Source organism: Castanea sativa, chromosome 6, assembly GCF_040712315.1.
Source record: "Castanea sativa cultivar Marrone di Chiusa Pesio chromosome 6, ASM4071231v1".
Classification (NCBI taxonomy): domain Eukaryota; kingdom Viridiplantae; phylum Streptophyta; class Magnoliopsida; order Fagales; family Fagaceae; genus Castanea; species Castanea sativa.
In genome coordinates, this window is record NC_134018.1 from 48,438,060 (window position 1) to 48,462,687 (window position 24,628).

General features: G+C 34.9%; 3 protein-coding genes across 3 annotated transcripts; all 3 read right to left on the minus strand.

The window, feature by feature from the left end:
- Positions 1-2,232: 2,232 nt before the first annotated feature.
- On the minus strand, positions 2,233-2,718 carry LOC142640100 (uncharacterized). The gene has a single exon (XM_075814192.1). The coding sequence runs from the start codon at positions 2,716-2,718 to the stop codon at positions 2,233-2,235; it is 486 nt and encodes a 161-aa protein (XP_075670307.1).
- Positions 2,719-8,490: 5,772 nt separating this feature from the next.
- Positions 8,491-12,408, minus strand: LOC142640101 (uncharacterized). The gene is made up of 3 exons (XM_075814193.1): positions 12,269-12,408; positions 8,725-9,385; positions 8,491-8,610 (listed from the first exon to the last, which is right to left on the minus strand). Exons 1-3 carry the CDS (start codon positions 12,406-12,408, stop codon positions 8,491-8,493), a joined length of 921 nt encoding a protein of 306 aa, XP_075670308.1.
- Positions 12,409-16,217: 3,809 nt separating this feature from the next.
- Positions 16,218-18,800, minus strand: LOC142637921 (uncharacterized). Its single transcript, XM_075811889.1, has 2 exons — positions 18,115-18,800; positions 16,218-16,456 (listed from the first exon to the last, which is right to left on the minus strand). The coding sequence occupies exons 1-2, from the start codon at positions 18,769-18,771 to the stop codon at positions 16,364-16,366; spliced, it is 750 nt and encodes a 249-aa protein (XP_075668004.1). The 5' UTR covers positions 18,772-18,800; the 3' UTR covers positions 16,218-16,363.
- Between the last annotated feature and the right edge of the window lie 5,828 nt (positions 18,801-24,628).

Genomic DNA, 24,628 nt, shown 5'->3' on the forward strand with positions numbered 1-24,628 from the left:
GGGGGGGGGAGAAGATAAGGCTCCCATTGTATCACAAATGATTAGAAGAATGAAAAAAAGGACCAAACCTCAAACATTAGCATTGACACAACCAGAGTAAATCATCAATTTTGTTTATGATAACAGAAGAAGAAATACCATATGTTGCAGGGTAAACCGAATAGTGAAAAGAACATTTGTGATTATATGAAGTGATACTTTTATTTCAGTAACTTATCAATGAAAACATCATTTGCATATAATAAAGTATATTCACACACAACGATAGCCTAATGAAATCAGAAACATGAGTTCATAACATCTAATGACACTACATAGATATTGGATATAGTGACAATTGACAAACATGTCAACATTCTGATGAACACAAATTTTAAAAAGCATGCCACAAAAGATGGTGATTGCAGTGCTCATGTCATGAGACTCATCACTAATCTAGGTCCATCTATTATCACTGTATTCTTCCCCACTCACCGGTCTCCCTACCTCTGCTTCTAGGCATATGAACCTTAAAAAGTGTATTCTATTGCCTGAACAGTATGTGACAACAACTACAGCTTTCTACCCCAAAGATTCTGAGGGAAACAAGATGTAAATTTAAGGTTTCCAATACAAATTGTTGGGCACAAATGACACGGCATGTATCTTTGTTTGGATGCCGAGAAAATGTAGTACAAGAAAGGGATTTGAATTTTGAATCTAAGAATTTTTGTTTTTGTTTATGAAACAGAGAAACCCTGTGACCTAAAATTTACTTTCCCCACATTTATCTCAATTTTCTCTGTGTCCAAACAAGTTTTTACACAAGAAATCAAACCATACTTTGTAGAGAAAACATGAAAAACAATAAAATTATCATTTCCGTTTCCATTTTAATTTTCCCTAACTTTCTCACCAACCAAACACCAAAAAAGCCAAAACGTCTACCAAAATGTGTTTGCCAGAGAGTGAGAAACAGTTTCAATAAACAGAAATATACATTTTCCTTAAATTTTTCCATCAGTTTCTGACCTACCAAACACGAAATCACAAAGAACACATTCAAAACGAACAGAGAGAGAGAACTATACGCCATTATTTAAACAGATTACGCATTACACATCATCACACACAAAAATGTGAAACGAAATCATGGGGAAATTGATGAAAAAGTGTGGGTAAACCAAACAAAACAAAAAAATCAAAGACGAAATTAGGGTTTGTGATTCGTACCTAATCGGAGCTGAGAAACGGTGATCGTCTAAATCGGCAGAGAGATGAAGAGTCACAAAATGGAGATGATCGTCGAGCTCTATGAGATCTCCATGATCGACGAGCTATGAGTTCTAGCTATGAGAAACGGTGCTGCGATTTCTACTCTCAGACTGAGCTATGAGTTCTCACAAAGAGCTCTGTGTTTTTTTGTTAGTTAATTTGTTTTAAATTTTATATAATACGTGTATAGTTTTAAATTTAGTTGTGGGCTTTTTGCAAGGGATAAAAATTTTGTTGTGAGCTTTTTTTCAAGGGCTGAAAAATTTGTAATATTTTATCAAGGGTTGTTAGCTGAAAAAATTGGTGAGTTTTTTTTTTCCCATTTATTTCATGGGTGCTTTAACTTATTTTGAGGGACCAAATAACATTTGAAATAAAGTTTAGTAATAAAGTCCTTTGCATTTTTATTTATAGGTTGTATCGACAGATTTTAGTAAACCCTCGATAAAAAAGGGTTGAAATAACTACACTTTGTTGTAGTGCTAGCACCTATCCCTAAAACAGATTCAAGACCAGCTAATATTTTTCCAAGAAAAGAAAGACATAGAGGGTCAAGAAAGCAACACCAGATTTAGCTGACATTTAAAATGACAACGTTATGGAATCCTACACAACTCTTGCACCTTGAAATCAACTCTCTACGTTGACTTCTCGTTCCAACTTCGGGAGGAAGACATCAGTCAAGACACTCTTCGACTGCAGAGAAGCCTTGAGCAATTTCACACCCTAACAAAAAAAAAACAAACACATGGGCAAAATAGTTGTTTTCCATAAAACAAGATAGAATGTGCACAGAAAGAAAGAAAAAAAGATAGCAAATAATGAACATACCTCTTCCATGCCCAGTTCGACTACTTTCTCCTCAAGATCCCCTAATTGTTTGACATTAAACTTGTTAAGCAGTGTGATACTAGAAATGGCGGACATGGGTTTCATCTCCAGATCATCCATTATCATGTATGTAACCACCCCTTTCACTTACCCTCCCCCACTGGAGACCGTATTATCAGCCGTTGGTGGGTCAACAAAACTTACATCGCGGGTCATAGAACCCTGGCACGAAGGACATAATGCACTACCGTCATCAGCCACATATCCGTAACAGTTGTTGTTTTGGAGTCTAGAACACCTATAGAATTTCCTGGATGTCGATGATGATCTAATGTCGGGCACTAAGGGAGGGACCTCACCAGTACCACCAGAGATGTGAACTTTGTGCTTCAAGAGAGTCTCTTTGTTCACGTTTGGTTGAAGGTAAGTGGTACTTAAATTTTCAATGCTATCATAAATGTTTCCAAAGCTGCCTACCGTTCCCTGCTTTTTCAGAAGAGGAATGATAGTTCCGAGCGGCAGGCGGAGAATGTGAAAGAGGAAATCGATGAAGTCCTTGCCAGCTTCAGCAAAAAGCACTTTGCGGTTTTCTGTGTCTATCAGAAGTTTCAATCTCATATTGGTTACAGCCATGATTGACTTAGAAAAAAACTCAGCAACTCTGAAAAACAAAAGTGTTTTATTAATAAGACAGCATAGAATAACAATCGATGAGTTTTCAATCCTTAGGCCCCTGCATCTTTTTATAATAGCAACTCACATTGATTTCTAATTAAACTAGGAAGCAAAATAACGATAGAAACAAACAAGTAACTAAATTAATAATGACATGTGATTATTAGTTTAGATAACAGATTTAGTTAGAGAGATATGAAGTGGTTGTTAGTCTAGCTGTTAGTGTATAAAACTTTGTATAAATAGGCTTCTTATGCCTCAGTTAGAAAATTGAGCTACTCACTCAGATATTTTTATATCCTTTTCTCACTGTTCTTTTCTTTTGTCTCTCAATATCTTCTTTTCTCTTAGACTCTATTTTCTAGTCCCAAACTTTTTATTAGAAGAAATTAAATTGATAAGTAACCAAAGTCAACTAGGGAACATTAAATCAATAAGATTAATGATAATTATAAACACTGAAATATCCTGTGAGGATTTTTAATCAACTAGGCATTTGGTAAAACCTTGAAAAATAGTGTGGTTTCTGTCAATTGAGCGTTTGGACAACATTGGTGTAAAATTGCAGTTTTAGGTACAAAATATTAAAATGGACTTAACCATGCTGTCAAGGTTATCTTGTCTTTTTTAATGCGATCAATAATAACAATAATCATAGATTCACAGAGAGAACTACATTAAAATGTACACGAAAGAAAATATATATATTATAATGTTCAAAACCACAATATCCATACTAACTTTAAAATAGAGATAATAAACATATTGTTTACAATCCACAAACGGACCAAGCTATGTCACAAATAATTTCATCATGTACACTATATGTTTTCTTGACTGCTAATGCTACAGCATTGCTTCCCAATTTACCTAAGTTACACTCATCCCACCCAAATCCCACATCCTCCCTGTCATGTATTCTAATAAAATTATGTAAGACACAGCTAGAAACTACAATATTTCCTTGGTCCTTAATGGCATTTAATTCAAAACTCTCCATCTATTCTTCCACACCCTAAAAGTTCACTCAATCACACTTCGAAGTAGTAAGTGAACATAACCAAACCCTCTTTCTATTGCATTTCCTCAACCACCTCACTGGAAATCTTAAATATGGTATATCTTCCCCTCATTGGGTGTCAAATATCAATTCATTATGGGGTATCCAACATCAATCAAATAAGTTTTTTCTTCAATGTATCCCACTTATGCTTATACTTCATCCTAGGATATTCCTCACCAGTAATCTTTTTGAAAGCTGTTCCTATATTCCTCCAACCTACTTTATTAAAGTGGAAGTGTACATTGATTACCCTTAAAAAGCTCATTCACACAGGCTTCAAAAAAGATCGTAGTCTATTGTGGTGTCCATTAATTGAGCTCAGTATTTGAGTTATTTTGGGATGGGATTCAAAGTCCCTTTTTCTTACTCATCTGTTAATGTTGTAGCATGATGCTGGTAGTAAAAAAACTTGTAATATGATAAATAGTAAACTTGTAGTATGATATATCAAGGTTCTCTTTATCCTTTTAGCTCTATATGTTGACAAGATCAAAATGCACCTAGACAACATCTGTTATTAAAGTCTTAGTAATGGCCTAATGGGATAGTGTGATTCAAATATTCTCACACGGTGTGACAGCAATCATTATACTGAAATATATCACTCAGTTGGAATAGCTATAAATCTAAGCATCACCCACATCCTAGAATCCAAATGAAATATTTTTCATTATTCAAAATTCTGTAAGGTCCTCAGCAGGAATAAGTAGTTTTATTCAACTTCTCCATTCAAGAATCGGTGTTCGAGGTAAAAAAAAAAAAAATACATGCAACACACTATATACTAGCAAGTGACATTCTACTGCTCAAGTGCATATGCCCTATGGTTAAAAATTATTTTCCCATGACTCCACATAACAAGGAAATGTAACTGGTCCAACTTTAACCAACACAGTGAAAACAAAGAAACAAATAATTCAGAATTGGTTTTGATACTTTCCAACTATAATGTTGTTACTTATGCACAGACAGTACGGTACAGCGACTCGAGCAATTTTTAAAAAATTAGAACATGATACTGTAGATAAGACACCATTACAACATGAATACGGCACCCCAAATGAAGTGTCTATGCATATCGTAACACTGTGCTTCTCTAATATGGTTACAACCTAAAATTCGATTAAAACATATAAAAATCCCAAAAATCAATTGAAGAAAAAAAAAAAAACCTAAACTATAGATTTTTAAACAAAGAAACAAACAAATCATATGATATAAATACAAAAACTAAGAAATAATGGACTCAAAGAACACATGAAAGCCACAGCGCATTAGCTCATTCACGAAAATTCATGGATTAATTGATCAATTTTTATAAGAAGTTGATGAGGATCTTCAAATTGAGATACATACTTACAAAAGATCTGGAGTGTGAAGCAGAGAGAGAGAGGGGCAAAAAGCTAAACGGTGAAGCTGCGAACCGTGCTACTCACTGAGCACACGGAGGAAACAAATAAGTTAGAGAGCAATAACGAGGGAGGGTTCGGGTTTAAATAGTAATTGGGTATTTTGTTATTTTGTAGTTCGGTGAGGGTATTTGTGGTAAATCACACTTATATAATCCGTTTAATTTTCTTAAATTCGCGCGCTTTCAATTTCACGGCATGGCCAAATTGTAATTTCTCCTACATTCTAGCATCACTATATATATAAATATTCCATCTCAATCATCCAAAATGTTTACTAGAAAAAAAATAAGTTAAAATCGATTTTCCCCTTTAATTTCTTCTACTTTTTGGGCTACCAAACAATAAGAAAATATAGCCAACTTTAGGATCTTTGAGTTTTAAAGGCGAAACTCAAGGATTTAATTCCATACTCGATGTGAAAATGTGTGAAATAGGATGTGAAAATGTGTGAAATAGGTACGGCTAATAGGTGTTTTTAAAATAAAAAAAAATTTATTTGATTATTTTAAGAAAATTTTGATACTACTTTCATAAAAAATGTACAAAAGTTATAAAAAAAAGTAATTATTTTTTTCTTTTCACTTAAAAAAGTTTATAAAAATATTTCCTAACCTAATGTCTTTAGGAAATCCGTTAATTTTTCCAAATAACATTTAGTATTTTTATTTATTTATTCTTGTTTGATTATTGATGTGTAAAATGGAAACATATTCATCAATAAGTAAAGTTTTTGTTAATGAATGTCCTAAAAAAAGTGGTTATGGTGCATTATATATTTTATACCTTAACAACTATTTTCTTGATATCATAGTTGAGAGTAATTTTTGTCATAATGCAATTGACAATGAAAAATACGATGATTACAATCTCTAAACGAAACTAAGTGCTGATATTTGAATCTCAGTTATTTCCAATTGATTCTAAGTAAACTACTTTGAAGTGAATTGTTCCTAATCTAACTAATTCGAAGTAGGCCAATCAAAGTAAACTATAATAGATCATAGCTTTAGTTATCATTTCAACAATAAACTGATTTGAAAGCGAAGCATAATTCAAAATCAGCTTTTGTTATCATTTTAACAATAAACTGATTGACAGCAAGCATAATTCAGAATCAAACATGACCAATAACTAAATGATAGAATTAAATTTGATCACAAAGTACAAGGAAAGTACTTACAAGTATAAATTCTCCGCTACTCCTAAGAAACTAATTACAATTTTACAAATGGTCTCATCAAGTTTTTTGGTTTGTTCTCAATTCCTTCTTCTGTAGAATTAGCCTCTATCTATACTTGAGACTTCTACAATTATTATTATTATTATTATTATTATTATTATTATTATTTTTTGATAATCTGCAATGCAGCTGCTTGTAAGCAGACTTCTACAATTATTGTCAGTTGAGATTTCCATGTGTTTGAGCAAAACCAAATTTTCATTAAGTTTGACTATTTTTAATGTTCTACATATAGCTCGTAGTGAAGGTTGAGGTGGAATTTCAATTTGCAGTGATATATGACTTCGTTGATTAGAGTTTGGGGTTCAAAAATTGCCTCATTTATGGTTTGTTTGGATCGAGGGGAGAAGGAAGGGAAGTGGAAAAGAGTAGAGTAGAATTGGCTAAAAATAAGCTAATTTTGTGTTAAATCTACTATACTCTACTCTCACTCATTTCCCCTCAATCCAAACGGACCGTTAAGAGTGGCTTTTGTTGTAATGCAAGTAACATCAAACAATGAAAAATACAATGACTACAATCCTTAAGAAACTAAGTGCTGAAATATGAATATAAGTTATTTCTTATGTCATGATTAACTACAATAGATCAGACCCTAAATTATTACTCTAATGGCCTATTAGGATTAAGGGTAGAGGGAATCTCTCTACTCTCCTCCACTCTCCCTCCCTCGCCCTCAATCCAAACAGACCCTAATACTAAACTGATTGAAAGCAAATACTAAAATCAAACTTGATCGCAGAAGCGCGAAAGCACTTACATAAGAAATACTAGATACGCATATGCTTAGCATAAAGACCAAGTAATGATTGATAAAAGGCAAACAAGTTGAGCTAAATTGATAATTACATGTAAGGCTTAAAACACAAGCCTAGAGTCCAGTTTGAGGTAATACTTAAAATTGAAGAAAACGCTTAGAATTCATATTACCTCGAACTGGAATATAAGCTTTTAAAAATTCTGGGTTATTACTTTGGCCCCTAAAGTCATATTCTTGGTTCCATCTTTGGACATAAAATCAATGATAAATCTTTATCAAATGAAAGTCTTAGAATTCATATTACCTCGAATTGAATATAAGCTTTTAAAACTTCTTGAATAATAAATATAAAAAAATGGTTCATATATTGGCCCTCAAAGTCAAGTTCCCTGAACATTAGATGGTAAATCTTTATCCAATGAAAATTGAAAACACATTTTCTTTCAAACATAAAGATCATCTCTTTATTGATGCTACAGATTATAATCGGTATGAACTGAAAGACTACCCTCCTAAATGAAATCTTTGAACATTAAAATCAAATACAACTTAGAAGAACTAAAGCGACCCCTAGACTCAACAAGATGTGACCAAATGGTAATCATCTAGTACACGTGGTTCACAAGGAGCATGTAACTCAATTGGTTGACACTTCCTAGTATTTTCAAATGATACATCTAAGGACCCCTTCCAACCATTGAATTATTAAATAAATATAAGTAGACGGTTTTTTAAACTAGACAACACAACAGGAATTTTCAATTGAAAACACACAAATTGATCATAAACGTAAAACACATTTGTCAAATGTGTTAACACCTATCCCTAAAGCATGGTACAGATACAAATCTTCCAAGATATAGAAATCTTTCGAAAAAATGAACAACACGAATCATTGAACGCAACAATAAGTTTCCATTTCCAACAGAAGAAAACAAAACATAAACCTAGAAGGGAAAAAATTAAAAACATATATAATTAAAGATTGCCAGGTCGATCTCTATGAAATTTTTAAAGACCATGTAAAAAAAAAAAATCACATCAATTAAAACAAATTCAAGACCAACGAATATTTTTCCAAAGACCCAAAAACAAAAAAAATCCTTGTGTTGCGAGAAAGTTATATATTATGCACATTGGCACCAAAAAGTGGGGGTGGGGGAGGCAGATTAGTTGCGTTATGCCCTCAGTCATCTTCAGGCACTTAGGCTGAGATTTAAAACTTCTTTGCAACAAAATAAAAACATTTTGGTTACTAAACAACTTTTGCTCCTAGAAATTCAGTCTCTATGTTGACTTCTTGTTCCAGCTTTGGGAGGAAGACATCAGTCAAGACATTCTTCGACTGTAGAGAAGCTTTGAGCAATTTCACACCCTAACAAAAATGAATACATTGGAAATATAGTTGTTTCCCCTAAAATTTTCTTCCATAATATAAATAAAATATAATGTACATAGAAAGAAAGAGAGAAAGTAATGAACAACATACCTCTTCCATGCCCAATTCGACCACTTTTTCCTCAAGATCCCCTAATTGCTTGACATTAAACTTGTTAAGCAGCTTGATACTGGAAATTGTGGACATGGGTTTCACCTCCAGATCATCCATAATCATGTTTGTAACCACCCCTTTCACGTATCCTCCACCACTAGAGACCGTATTATTTGTGGTTGGTGGGTCTACAAAACTTACATCACAGGTCATAGAACCCTGGCATGAAGGGCATAATGCGCTACAGTTGTCAGCCACATATCCGTGACAGTTGCTGTTTTGGCTTCTAGAACACCTATAGAATTTCGTGGACGTCAATGATGATTCAATGTTTGGCAATAGGAGAGGGACCTCACCAGTACCGCCAGAGATGTGCACCTTGTGCTTCAAGAGAGTCTCTTTGTTCACGTTTGGTTGAAGGTAAGTAGTACTTAAATTTTCGATGCTATCATAAATGTTTCCAAAGCTGCCCACTGTTCCTTGATTTTTCAGAAGAGGAATGATAGTTCCAAGTGGTAGGTGGAGAATGTGAAAGAGGAAGTCGATGAAGTCCTTGTCAGCTTCAGCAAAAAGCACTTTGCGGTTTTCTGTGTCTATCAGAAGTTTCATACTCATATTGGTTACTGCCATAATTGACGTAGAGAAAACCTCAGCAACTCTGAAAAGCAAAAGGATTTTATTAATAAGACAGAACAACAATTGATGAGTCATTACTCCTGAGTCTCCCGCATCTTTTTATAACAGCACCTAACATTGACTTCTAATTAAGCTAGGAACCATAATAAAGATAGAAACAAACCAAGTGATTAAATTATTTATAACATGTGATTATTAGTAACAATAACAGATTTACTTAGAGAGTTGTGGGCTGCTAATCTGTTAGTCTTGCTGTTTGTGTATAAAACTCTCTATAAATAGGTTGCTTGTGCTTCAATTAGAGAATTGAGCTACTCATATTTTTCTATCCTTTTCTCATTGTTTTTCTTTGTCTCTCAAATTCTTCTTATCTCTAAAACTTTTCAGAAATTAAATTGATAAGTAACCTAAGTCAACTAGGGAACATTCAATCGATAAGTTTATTGATACTTATAAACTTCTAAATATCCCAAGCAAATGAGTTGCCAGGTAATGCAGGGACATTCACCCCCCTAAAAGGAAATATATATATATATATATATATATATATATATATATATATATATTACAATCTTCAAAACCACAATATCCATACCAGGGCCGGCCCAATGAAATTTGGGGCCTAAGGCGGCGGAAATTTTATATGAGGCCTTTTTATGTGAAACATTAATTAAATAAATATATATAATAATAATTAAATTAAGACTAATTTGATGTAAATATAGAAATTGATGAATAATAATAATTAAACTAAGGTTAATTTCATACAGAGAATTGAATATCATAATTGAACCATAAATTTAAACAAAAAGAACTAGAAAAAATATTATTTTTTAAAAAAAGAAACTTATTTTAACTTGGATATATAACTATGCATAGTTAAGTACAGTTGTAACCTAAATTTTAATTTATATATTATTTTTAAGAGAAAGAGATAGATAAATATTATTTGATGCGTGGCTTTGTAGGATATTAGTTTACAAAAATTAAGATCTCAAACTATTAGAGGAGATTAATTATCATTGATGATCTATCACATTTGCAGCATTTTTTGAAACATTTTAGGGTTTTAATTGGTTTTAATTTCTATTGGTCTCTTATTTTGGAAGCCTTGCTAGAAATGAAAAAGAAAAATACTAAAGATACTGCAAAATGTTCACAATATAATGTGATAATGACTGTAATTGATAAAATTCAACAATTTAATTTATTTGTGTTTGAATTAATTTTTTATGTGATTGGTGACATGCTAGTTAAATTTAAACTTGAATCTATAGTAAAATTTGTGGTATCTTTAACATCACTTTAAAAAAAAGTACTAATTATTAAAAAAAAATGTTATATTTTTATAAAATTTTGGCCCTTTACAAATAGAAATGGGGGCCTTTTTTAGTAGGGAATTTTTTTTTTTTTGGTTGTGGGGCCTTAGGCCTAGGCCTAAGTTGCCTAGGCCTTGAGCCGGCACTGATCCATACTAACTATAACATAAAAATAATTAAAAATTGTATACAGCCCACAAATAGACCGAGTTATGTTGTCACACATAACTTTCATCTTTTCATCATGTATACTATCTATGTTTTCTTGAATTCTATTGCCCCGGCATTGCTTCCCAAGTTATCTAAGTTACACTCACTTATAAAAAATCTCACATTCTCCTTATCATATTGTACAAGGTTGGGCCCCCGGGTCATTGGGCCTTGGGCCCTGGCCTTGAGATACAGTGCCTAACCTTCTCCCATTTGGATTTGCGACCTCAATCCGAACACCCCTTGAGACCCAATATGAGCCCAAAAGCCGTAAGGGACCATTTTGTCTCGAATGTAAAAAACGAGTCCCTCCCCCTAATCTATCTCAACTTGAACGGCTACGTGATTGCTTGGGAGTGCGACGTCACGGCTTCCTAGTACTGCCTAAGGGAATATCGCTACCAAGTAGTCCTCTAGAGATGGGAACCAGTTTCAATGCCATTACCACCTACCTCAACAAAATATCCACTTAGGGAGGATGGAATTGGACCGCTATCAGAAGGTAATCATAACCCCTCCATTTATCTCCAACTATAAATAGGATGATAGAGTAAGAAAAAGGGGTTGGCAAGAGAGGGAGGGGGGGATTACACAGAGAAAAGAGTGATTGTTTCAAGGAGAGAGAGAGAGAAAGAGAGAGAGAGAGGCTTGCATCATCTAGGGTGAGAAGCTGAGTCTCCATGCGAAGGACCACTTATAGTAAAAAAACCTAAAACCCACGATACAAATAGATTGTGAACCCAAAAATAGTTCGAGCCTGTTAACAATATTTTTGGCACGCACAATTGGCGTCGTCTGTGGGGATCTGCTACGAAGCTGTGGTTCTACTGAGACCTGAACGAGAAACTGTCCAGAGGTCAATCAAGGAGTTACACTAAAGTGGCTCTGGAAGGTCTTCTCGGGGGTCAACCTGGCAAAGAAAGAAGGCAAAAGAGGCGTGAAGATAGGGAGCATGAGTGGGAAGAAGAGCAATCCGGCCTTGGAGATGGGTTGTATCAAACTCACTGGACAATGTTAGGTGTTTCAGAGCATCGGCGTTTTGATGAGAGAGGCAAGGAACTTGAGTGATTAAGTAGGTTAGTAAGAGATTTGGAGTTGGAAGCGAGAGAGAGGCATTGAAAAAGAGGTTGTGGGGAACACAAAGAAGGGTTGGCTAGTGTGGGAGGTCGATATGGAACTGGGTCTCGTCAATCCGGTTCTTATCATCACCGAGATCGCTCACGTTCACGAGAATATGCAGATATGAGTTCAACTTCTCCAGAAAAGTGACAACCCCGGAATGCTGCTATGGACACTATGAGCCGAGCGTTGCACCAAGCTACTTGATCGCCATTCTCGGTGGAAATTGAGCAAGCCCCTATGCCAAGCAGATTTACGTGGCTGCCATTCCACTCTTACGATGGGAAGACAGACCCAATAGAGCACGTAAGCCATTATATCCAGATGATGTATTTGCACGCCCATAACGATGCACTAATGTGTAAGGTATTTCCTTTGAGTCTCGGGCCCATTGCATTGAGGTGGTTCAATGGATTAAGGAAGGGCTCGATTCACAGTTTCGTCGAGCAAATCCAAGAGTTCGGTGTCCGGTTCACGACCTGCAGCCGGCTACTACAGCTAGTAGACGTGCTACTATCAATGAAAATGGGAGCTGGGGAAAACCTTTGCAGCTACACTAGCCGATACTGGGAGCTTTACAATGAAATTGGTGGGGGCAACGAAAAAATCACTGCAAGCACCTTTCGACTGGGATTGCCAAAGGATTCCAAGCTCCAAGAGTCATTAACAAGGAGGCCTCTCGAAGATATGAGGTAGCTGATGAGGCGTATCGAAGAATATAAGCAGTTAGAAGATGACCGGCTCCAAAATAAAGGTAAGGCCCCGGTTGTAAGTAATCCTTGACAAAGCGGTTTTCAGCCAAGGCCCCGAAAGGATTTGAGGATTCAAGAGCCAGGAGCATGGGTGGGGGAAGTGAATGTGGCATTCAAGGAGCTGATGCACAGGATCGTGGATTGAATCAAGAATGAGTCGTACTTCCGATGGCCAAACAAGATGGGGGGTGACCCGTCGAGGAGAAATCAGAACCTGTACTCTACTTACCACAAAGATAAGGGGCACATCACCAAGCAATGCAAGGTGTTAAAAGATCATTTAGGGCAGTTGGTGAAGGGGGATATTTGAAAGAGTTGGTGGTGAACCTTAGGAATTAGGAGGCTAGGTAGGATGCTCGGCCATGGGGGAATCCTTTTCCCCCTCCACTAGGATTGATAGAAGTCTAACATAAGCTTCAAGGGGCACGCTAGTGTCCAAAACGAGGGGGGTGCTGACCGTTGTGTCGGTGGGAAGTTGCACGAAGGAGCGACCCTCCAAAAAGAAGTTGAAGTACACTCAGGAGACCATTGCCTTCGACGATGATGATCTCGAGGGCACGATTCAACCACACGATGATGCTTTGGTGGTTACGACCAAGATAAATGGTTTCATAGTAAAGCGAGTGATAATAGATCAGGGGAGTGGTGCTAAGGTGATGTATCCCGACCTGTTTAAGGGGCTTGGCCTAAAGAATGAAGATCTCTCCAAGTACAATATGCCCCTGGTGGGGTTTAATGGCCAGATGGTGATCCCAAAAGGCAGATGGTGGATTCATGCAATGGGAGCAGTATTGTCCACCGTGCATGCGAAGGTCAAATTCTGCACCCAGCAAGGTATCGCTATAGTGCGGGATAATCAGCAAGTGGCCAGGCAGTGCTTAGTAGCTGCAGTTAACCAGGAAATCAAGCAAAGGGGGTCAACCAAGGAGGCTCCCTTATAGCAATCACAAGAACCCCAAATGGAAGTGGGTGATAGTGGCACCGAGAATTTAGTAAAAGTAAAGATACTACCGGATGATGACAGGAGTTTTCTGATAGAAGCAAGTATGAAGGATGAAGTCAGGGCAGAGATGCTATTGTTTCTTGTGCAAAATGTAGACGTATTTGCTTGGAGCCCGTACGAGGTGCCCAGGGTAGAACTCGAGTTTATAGTTCACAAGCTTAACGTGGACCCACTGTACCCTCCAAAGAAGCAGAGGTTAAGGAGATCGGCTAAGGAGCACGTCGAAGCTGTCAGACAAGAGGTCAAGAGATTAAAGGAAGCAGGAGCTATAAAGGAGACATTCTTTTCGGAATGGCTTGCAAATACCGTGGTGGTGAAGAAGAAGAATGGCAAGTGGAGGGTTTGTCTTAATTTCACTGACTTGAACCAAGCATGCCCGAAGGATCCGTTCCCCATACCGAAGATTGATCAATTGGTAGATGTCACTTATGGACACCCGAAGATGAGCATCTGAACGCTTTTTAGGGTTATCATCAGATCGCCCTAGCTGTTGAGGATCAAGAGAGGACGACATTCATTTCCCCTGATGCCAACTACCATTATACTGTGATGTCATTTGGATTAAAGAATGCTGGAGCCACATATCAACAAATGATGACAAGGATGTTTAGAGATAAGATTGGAAGTACAGTTGAGGTGTACATTGATGACACGGTGGTAAAAAGCAAACGGAAGACGTAGCATATTGACGATCTCAAAGAGGTGTTCGAAATACTTCGACGGCATAAGCTGCGCCTCAATGCTAATAAGTGTGCTTTTGGAGTCGGGACTGGCAAGTTCCTAGGGTATTTGATCACTAACCGAGGAAGAAGGGGTATTGTAGAATTTCCCTTGACTAAAACATAATGTAATTCCACCACCGTACTATACCATACCAAAATGTAGAAGATAGATTTAGGATTATCCTCATGTTATCACTAAATAAATTTAGTTGACTCCTATTTAATAGACAAGAGGAAGTCGATGAATATCATGAATTCCTTGTCACTTTGTCAGCTTCAGCGTAAAGCGCTAGCTAGCTGACTCCTATTGTCAATAAATAGTTTCAGGCTTACCTTTGAAGTGGGCCAAGTGGCAGCCATCTTTTGTTTGTAGGGAATTAACTCGAAATTTCTAAATTTGTGATAAACAAAAATAGAGAAAATACACATTAAAGAAAAAAAAAATATGCACAAAATAGTATTTACGTAGTTCGGTAATTTGCTTACGTCCACAGAGTTGCAGGGATTTCACTATTATTATAAAAAAAAAATACAAAGTACGGCTACAATTTTTCTCTCTCAAAAACAACAATAGAAACCCTAATCACCAAAATAACGTTTTTCCTATCGGCCCAAGCCTCCGCTTCATAGACTAAGTCTCAGAAAATCTCCCATTAAAAACCACGCAACATTATTCGGGTCGGGTTGTCGACCGGATCAAACACAATTAGGCTCCACAAAGCCCAACATTGTGATCGTCTGGAAATCATATATTTTACCGGGACAATTGTAATAGATTCTCTATCTCAAGTGTCTTCTTTGGCTTGGTTTGTCACATTTTTATATGGAATTCAATCTGGGCAGTGCCTTAATTCTTTAGCTACTCTTTTCATTGGCACTCGTGAATCACGATCCTAGGGGAATTGGAACGGTTAAATTAATCATTTACTGTTTACACCAAGTTAATTTTAGTAAGCAAGAAATATAGGAATCATTCATTCTTCAACCTCTAGAATTCTCTCTGTTCCTCAATCATCTTCGACCTCTCTGTTTTTCTATCTTCTTTTAATCTTTATACTCTTGTCTCTTGAATGTCTTTGTATCATATATATATGGCAAAAATGTTTGCAGCACCTCACATATAAGTGCAAACCATACATCTTTGATTCTCATTGCCGACTAGAGAATTCTCTTCTGTGACGTGCGAGTTATTGTTTGCTAACTCAAACATGGACATATCTGTTTAAAAATGAGTTGGATATAGATTTATTTTGTCGCATTTATCCGGTTCATCTAGGATTATCACACCCCATTTGTCATAACTTTTGCCATAATTTGATGAAGTTGTTGACTGTAAGCGTTGGACAATCACATTCACATGGTCTCTCATCACAATCAACCAATTCGAAGTTATAATAAAAGTAGTGAAACAAAAGGCATATTCCTAAACTCTTTTCTTAATAAAACGAATATGAAAGAGAGTTGCTGAAAGAGGGGGAGGGGGGTCTTCAAGGAGGCGAATGAAGAGAAGGAAGAAGGGGGTGACCTTTTGGATGGTCATTGGTCACTTTGGGACTGATAGCGCAAGGCAAACAAAGTTGTGCCTTAAGGTCTTCAGGCACACTCAAGCATCTCATTACACCAAGTAGTTGATAATTAACTAAAGCTTACATATACTTGCATCACATTTCTGATGATACATAACATAATGCTTCTTAACCAAGCTTCCAATACAACACACACACAGATAGAGAGAGAGCATATTGCCCTTTACATTGCCATGCACACCCGATATGACAAACATTTAAAACATATATGCAACGAAAAAAAGAGTGAAAGAAAGATTAAAAAAAAAAACCATTTTGGCATGGCACAGAACTCTTGCACTTACATCTTTTACTGGACTTCTGTTTCAACTTTCAACGTTGGCAGGAAGACATCAGTCAAAACTCTCTTTGATTGCAGAGAAGCCTTGAGTAATTTCACTCCCTAGTAACACACCACGTAAATTAATTAGCAAAAATTATTAATTACTCTTTGATTTGTGAAATACCAAATTTTTATTTGAAATTGACACATTTCAAAGGTATGGAGAAGATCTTTATTTCAAATTAACACTCTCACAATATGACATTTCTTTGTAACTTCTTTTCTCCCCTCTTTTAAAAGATGAACAAGTGACCTTAAGGGAAAGAAAGGGGATGCAATATTTTATTTTTCAGTATGAAATTAGAGTTGAATGAAAGTATTTGAAATTTGAAGGACAATTATTAGTTTACATGAATGGTACAATGTAAAGTATACATTGTAGACAAAAAATGTGGCAACTGTTAGCCACTCTCTCAAGGTGGCAAATGTTTTGCCTGCAACGTACACTTTACATGTTACTATTCATATAAATTAATACTTTTCCTTGAAAATATTGACTCCATACCGGTAGAAATATACTATACTAAGGGAAGATGAAATGAGAATTGACATAAAACAAATGTAAACGTGTAAAAACATAATAAAATCTCACAACTTCTTTATAATATATACCTTCGTTTTGAGTTATGTTAGGTCCCAATGAAATATTTTTTATTTATTATTATTTAAATTCTATTTCATTTTATTTCAACCTATTGTATCTTAGCAAAAAAATAAAATAAAATTTTAATCTATTGTATGTTGACGTCTAACTTCTTGTGTAAATGTGACCGTAAGGGTGTATTTGGTTGGGATGAAAACAAGGAAGATGGAAAATAGAGAGTGAAAAATTGCATTATCTATCCTTTGGTTGAGAGAGGGAGGGGGAGAGAAAAGTGGTGGGGCCTACAAGTTTTCTTTCCTTCCCCTTTAAAATACAATCTCTCCAAATTGGAGAGAAAATTAGAGTGAAAAATGAGAAATTTTTTTTGACAAAACTGGCCCCACTTTTCTAGTTTTTTTTTTTTTCTTTTGAATTTTCTACTGTAGCGTTGGTTTTTTTTTTTTTTTTTTTTTTGCTTTTTTCTTCTTTTGTTTGGTCAGGGTTCTTCTTTTCTTTCTTTTTTTCTTAATTTTTATTTTTATTATTTTTTAAGAAAACACTTTTGGATAATTTCTTATGCTATTTTTTTGAAATGTCCACTCTCATCCATACACAATTTTTTTTTTTAAAGTATAATGTATCACTTTCTCTTTTATTTAAGAGGGACATGATGGTAAATTCATACAAACCTTATTTTTAACCAAACCAAAAAGTTTTCCATCCCTCTACTTTTCCACCCTCTCAACCAAACACAACTGAAGAAAATTAAAAACTTTTCTATCTTCCCACTTTTCTATCCTTCCTCTATTTTCTATCCTTCTACTTTTCCATCCTCCCAACCAAACGGGCCCTAAAAGATTTGTTTGATAATTAAGTAGTTGACAACAGCGGACATCATGAAACATTGATGTACATGGACTTAGGATTGGGACGGATCAGCAATCAATTCCAAATTTCATCAATTTCTTATATCATGGTTTAGGAATTAGGACTCAAATAGCTTCAACTAATACCTCAGTTTGCGCATCTTATTTTGCTATAAATTTATTGCACCTTAACGAAAAAAAAAAAAAAAAAACCACGAAACAGAGAAGTAACAGACTCATGCACAGAAAGCAAAGAATAACTGACACACCTCATCCATGCCCAGTTCGACCACTTTCTCCTCAAGAGCCCCTATTTCCTTGACATCAAACTTGGAAAGCAGAGTGATACTAGAGATCGTTGACATGGGTTTTACCTCTAGATTATCCATCACCATGTATGTAACCACTCCTTTCACGTACCCTCCTTCACTGGACGAAGATCCCGTATTCATTGCGCTTGGTGGTGGGTCTACGAAACGAATCTCGCGGGTCATAACATTCCGGCACGAAGGGCAGATTGCATTGTTATAATTAGTCACATAATCTAAACAGCTGCTGCTGCTGCTGAAGTAGTTTCTTTGGCATCTATAAAATTTCATGGATGTAGATGATGATGATGATTCAACGTTTGGCAATAAGAGAGGGACTTCAGTACCACCACTAGAGATTTGTACTTTGGGCTTCAGGAGAGTCTCTTTGTTCACGTTTGGTTGAAGGTATGTAGTACTTAAACTTTCAATGCTCTCGTAAACGCTCCCCAAGCTGCCCACCATTCCTTGCTTTTTGAGAAGCGGAATGAAAGTTCCAACCGGCAGGGATAGAATGTGAAAGAGGAAGTCGATGAAATCCTTGCCTGCTTCAGCAAAAAGCACTCTATGGCTTTTTGTGTCTATAAGAAGTTTTATACTCACATTGGTTTCTTCCATGGATTCTGTCTAACCTAATTTTTTACTAAGATTTTTGGACAATACCGATATGGCATCACTATGATGCAATGGACAACTTATATATGTACATGTTGCTTGGCGGACCATACTTAGAACTTAAGAAATCCTGAATAGTCCTATTGGTGAACCACAGTTCAATGTCAGCCACGAAATGAGGACTTGTGAAAAGTTCATTGTAATTATTTCTTAGCTTTTCTTTTTCTTCTTTTACCTTTAAAATCTGGGTTCGTTTGCTAAAGCAGTTATGTATACGACATAAATCTCATATTCTGACACCTCAGTTCTTTCCTTTGTATCAGCACGCACTCAATTGAAACCTTTCTTTAGTCTCTACTCAATTCTAGCGGGGAAGCCTTTTCTTTTTTCTCTTTGCCAAAAGGCAAATAAAGCAAGAATTCATATGAAAAGCCTATACCTATTGTTATAAAATCCTCTCCCACAATGAACATTTCAAATTCTGCACATTTTTATTTTGATATAAGACTTTTGAATTTATATTTACGTTCAGTACATTTACAGATGGTACACTTTCAATGGATTGTCTAGTTCAATGGCTACTTTGGATTGGCTGTAATTAGTCAATCATTTTGGTATATATAATTAGTTACAAGTTACAACAATGGGGAGATGGGAATTGAACCCTGGGCCTGAATGTCTCCAATAACACCCAAAAAAAAAAATGTTAGTTGAGTTTCAAAACTCTAATCATATCTTTATTTGGGTGCCAAGAAGCGGAAGGAATAGGATTAAAAAAAAATAAGGAATAGCAAAACCATTCCTAATACTACCTTCGTCCCATATTATTGGTTTGCCAATTTGCATCGTAAAGTAACTCTTTTCACACCATATATACATGACGTGCAATTCTTACATCTTTGATTCCCAGACATAAGCTGTTTGTCAACAAAAACAGGACTGTTTAAAAATTGGGTTGGATATAGGTTTATTTTGAGGCATTAAACAAAGTTTTTGTAAGATCATACCATTTGTCATAGTTTTTTTGCCATAAGTTGACGAAATGATTGACTGTATAAGTAATGAATAATCACTTTCACACGAACCCACAACTCAAAGCCAATCATCTTAAAGTTATGGTAATAGTTGGGGCATAAAAGTTGTATTCCTAAACTTTTTCCTAAACAAATCTGAAGAGAGAGTTGTTGGAGGGTTGGGGGGTTTCAAGGAGGCGAATAAAGAGAAGGAAGAAGGGGGTAGCCTTTAGGATGGGCATTGGTCACATTGTAAGGTAAACCAAGTTGTATGTGCCTTAGGTTCTCAATGGAGTCTCTGGCTCAGCGACTTCTTTGGTTTGGCTGATACTACATTTTTATATGGAATTCTTATTCACTCTAGGAAGTGCCTTCTTTAGCTACCCTTTTCATTGGCACTCGAGATTCCTGGGCCTAGGGGGATTTGAACAGTAATATACTCAATTGCTGCACGCATGGACTGTTACAAGACTAGTTTAACACTTTAACTTGGAAATTGTTGGTAAATAATGATAATATATTTTATTGTTAATTCAAATAAATTAGTTTTAATTTGCATTGGTTAGATTGGTTTGAAACTTTGAATTAGGATAAGTTCTATTTATAGATTATAAGAATTTTAGTATGTATTTGTATTTATTTTGAAAAAATTTGGTCCATATCATGGACACTTGTAGTCTCTCAATGGAAAATCCTTTCAATTCGGCCACTAACGGTTATGCGTAGTAATGGCTTCCAGCAAATTAAGTCAAATATTTCTTGCTGGAGCCAAGAAGTGGAAGGATAAAGGGAAATAAGGATAGTAAAGTAACTTTTAGTCCCCGATACTAGTAATTTTTAGCTTGCCAATCTGCATTGTAAAAAGTAACTTTTTTTTATGCCATACATATTTTTTGGGTTATGCTAATGGGTATCCTTAGGCTTCGCTTGGAAGTTAATAAGGGAAGGGAATGGAATAGAATGGAATGATCATAAGGGAATAGAAATGAATGGAATGGAATGGTATATAATGGAATTAAGTAACTTTGATTGGATGTTTTAAAATAAAGGAATAAAAATGAATGGAATGTAAGTAATTTTGTTTGGGAGTAACATAGAGGGAATGGAATCATTTTATGACAATATTACTATTAGACCCCTATTTTAAAATAAATAGTTGAATATATAGGGGTATTTTGGGAGTTTTAGTAAAAAAATCATTAAATCTAATTTCATTCTCTTCCATTCCTCCCAATTTCAGGGGGAATGAAAATTTGAGGTTTTAAGGGAATAGAGAGGAATAAGTGTTCCCTCATATCTGTTCCATTCCCTCCCACTTAAACTCCCAAACAAGAAAATGAACTTTCCATTCTCTCCATTAAAACTCTCAAACAAAGGAAGGGAAGAATATTCTAAAATTATTTTTTTCATTCCATTCCATTCTATTCCCTCCTCCCAAGCGGAGCCTTAAGGTAATGGTTAACAATTTATTTTAAGAAAGTTTTGACACAACTTTTATGGAAAATGAAAAAAGCTGTTAAAACATTAATTGTTTGTTTTTCTTTTCCTATAAGAACTTTCTTTTTCTTTCTTTTTCAAAACCCATAAGAATTTTCTTTAAATTAATTATTAACCATTATCCTAAAAACATCTGTTAGTATTTCCATTTTTTTTAAGAAGAGTAGAAGATTTATCATATACTATTAACATTAATCAAGTATCTATTAAACATGAACTTATTATACCCTTTTTTGGGATAAAATTGAAGAGCCAACATTAACTTATACCCTTTAATCATCATATGTTATATTTAAAATATGATGATACAGTGAGATTCAACCCATTTATTCTAGTACATTAAAATAACCAAAACTTATATATATAGGGAGGAAAGACATCACAACAACATCAACATCCGGAGCAAAGACATTTAAGAGCTCTCTTCGACTGCATAGAGGCCTTGAGCAACTAAAATACCAAAATGCAAGCTACAACAAAGTTGCTATATCTAAAAAAAATAGCAACAGAGCTACAATGGGCTGTCAAAGATAACAACCCGTTTCTCTCTCTCTTCTTTGATGGCTGACCAACCTGTTTTTCTCTCTTTTTTCTCTTTTTCTTTTCCAAGCTTCCCATTTCTTCTTATCCTGATCTCTGCCTACCTGTTCTTCATTTTTTTTTTTTAAATTTCTTAAGCTATGGCCGAAAATATGTCTCTCTTTCTTTTTCTTTTTTTTCTTTCAATTTTGTTCTCTCTTTTGTGGTAGTGATGCGTTTTGTGCCGGTTGTGGGTGGGGTGGTAGTGGGTTTTGTGGCCGGGTGTGGGTGTTCATGTGATGGGTTTTGTGGCCGCTTGTTGGTGTGATGGTAATGGGTTTTGTTGGCTTTGATTGTGGTGGGTTTTGTGGTCAGTTGTGGGTGTGGTTGTGATGAGTTTCATGGGTTTTTTTTCCCCCCTCTTTTGTGGTGGTGATGGGTTTTGTGCCGGTTGTGGATTTTGTGGTTTTTTTTTTTTTTTTGCTGGGTTCTTGTTTATGGTTGTGGCTAGTGGGCCGACGGTGGAGGCAGTGGAGGTGGCTATTGCTGTTGGTTTGGATTTTGTGATGGTTGTTTATCATTATTTTAATGAGTTATGTATATTATTTTAAATGGGTTGCTAAAAATATAGATGTTTTGATGTTGGGTGTTTTGTAAACTGAGTTATTAAAATAAATAAAGTTGCTATTTAAGTTGTTAAAAGCTATAATTTTTTACTCCCTTGCTGTGAATGCTCTAACAATAAACCAGTTAAGAGAGCCAAATAGTTAATTAGCATAATGAAAAAAGAGCACTTTCACAATATTGGATTCGTATAACTACTATTAATTAAGAGAAAAGTTAACGGATTTTTAGAAATTTTTTATAAGAAATTTTAAAAAATTACTTCTTTAACAACTTTTTATATTTTTCATAAAAATAGTATTAAAAGTTTCTTAAAATGATTGATTACAAATGCCTAAAATATCCGTTAATAGGATTCACTAATTATGGAGCTTATTTTGCAACAATATTCCTCGTAATGAAACTAGATTAGAAAGTAAAAAGAAGACACAAATATAAGTCATGCCCAAGCAGAAAGTAAAGAAAGACTGACATACCACATTGCCCAAATCAACCACTTTCCTTTTCTCCTCAATAGCGCCAACTTCGTTGACACCAATCTGATTAAGCAGAGTCATCATCGAAAATTTGGACTGGGGTTTCACCTCCAGATCATCCGTCACTATGTACGTAGCCCCTTTGACTCCAACATTGGATGGGAGTTCAACATTCAGGTCGAAGAACACAGCATTCCTACACAGGACAGGGATCGCCACGGACATCAGACATGTAATCATGACTTTTACACTTACGATCTGTTTGTTTTGTTGGAAAACTTTCTGTAAAGATAGTTTTCCACATTTTTCAGTGTTTGGTAGCACAAAAAAAAACTGGTCAACGGAAAATTATTTTTAGTCAATAGAAAATCCTAATAAAAATAAGGCTTATTTTTTATAGGTTGTTTTCCAAATTTTTATTTTGGAAAACAATCTTTCTCTTATGGTACGCTCTCTCACTCTTTCTTTCTTCACTTTTTTTTTTTTTTCTTTCCTCATACCCTCACTATCACTAACTCTGGTCTCTCCTCTTCCATAGATATCTCTCTCTCTCTTCCCATATTTCTCTTCTCCTTTATAACACAGTTCTCTAATTAGATTTTTTTTCCCTCATTGCTCAGTAATTATTTCATTCCTCTCTACCAAAATCATAATTCTTTACATTGAATTTCAAACTTTATTTTATTTTTTCTCTAAGAAATTTTTGGTTTGATGGATTCCAGGTAGAAGTTTTTTTTGCACATAAAAGTACTAAAAAAAAATAAAAAAGAAGAAAGAATTAATGAATGAAGTAAAAAACGAAAATTTTAAACATAGTGCCTATATGGCTCTAAATTGTTTTATATAGGATAATCTTTTTTGTTGACAAATATATTGTGCAGATACTATATATGTAGTGATGATATATTATGTAGATACATTATATAAATACATAATTTTGAGTAATATAAAATACTTGTGATTGACCATAGTAGACAATTAGTGTACCAACAAAAATAGTAAGCAATTAAAAGTTATTGTTATTTGTACTTATTAAAGATGTATTCCCTGTCAATTTTATGTATATAGATAAATGGTTGATATATATGTGTGTGTGTGTGTGTGTGTGTGTGTGGACGTTCCTGTCCATATATATGAGTAAGATAAGTGATAGAGATCATGAAAATTTTGATTGTATCTATTGTCAAAATTTGAGTATGAAACACCAAATTCATTCTTGATTTTTTATTATTATTTATATTAATTATATTACCTAGTTTACATAATACACACATTTTAAATTACACAAGAAATATAAAAAATAAAAATAAAAATTTGCAAATCAAACACCAGAAAACATTCTCAAGCTTATTTTCAAGGTCGTTACCAAACATTAGAAAATGATATAATTTTCTAGAAAATGTTATTTGAAAAATGAATCATTTTCCAAAAAACGTTAATGCTGAAACAAACATAGCGTTAATAGAATTTCCTGTATTTTGATTATTGAATGTTTGGCAATTGGAGAGGAAATCCAGTACTACTAGAGAAGTACACTTTTGGCCTCAGGCAGGGGCAGCCCAACAAATTTGGAGGCCTAAGGCGATATATTTAAATGGAGTCTTTTTGTTATCACTTAAATAATATTTAACTACTATCTAATATCATAATTTTTTATAACAAATTATAAATGGGGCCTAATGCTTTTTTTTTTTGTTGAAAAAATACTAAAGATATAACAAATTTTACTAA

Bases quoted from the DNA above. Each gene is read 5' to 3' on its own strand.
- LOC142640100 (XM_075814192.1), bottom strand. From the start codon at position 2,718: ATGGCTGTAACCAATATGAGATTGAAACTTCTGATAGACACAGAAAAC.
- LOC142640101 (XM_075814193.1), bottom strand. From the start codon at position 12,408: ATGCAATGGGCCCGAGACTCAAAGGAAATACCTTACACATTAGTGCAT. The intron at 9,386-12,268 runs GTAAATCTGCTT...TTTGCTTTTCAG, and splicing joins AAGAGTGGAATGGCAGCCAC to AGTTGCTGAGGTTTTCTCTA. The intron at 8,611-8,724 runs GTATGTTGTTCA...CATTTTTGTTAG, and splicing joins TCGAATTGGGCATGGAAGAG to GGTGTGAAATTGCTCAAAGC.
- LOC142637921 (XM_075811889.1), bottom strand. From the start codon at position 18,771: ATGGAAGAAACCAATGTGAGTATAAAACTTCTTATAGACACAAAAAGC. The intron at 16,457-18,114 runs GTGTGTCAGTTA...GTGTGTTACTAG, and splicing joins TCGAACTGGGCATGGATGAG to GGAGTGAAATTACTCAAGGC.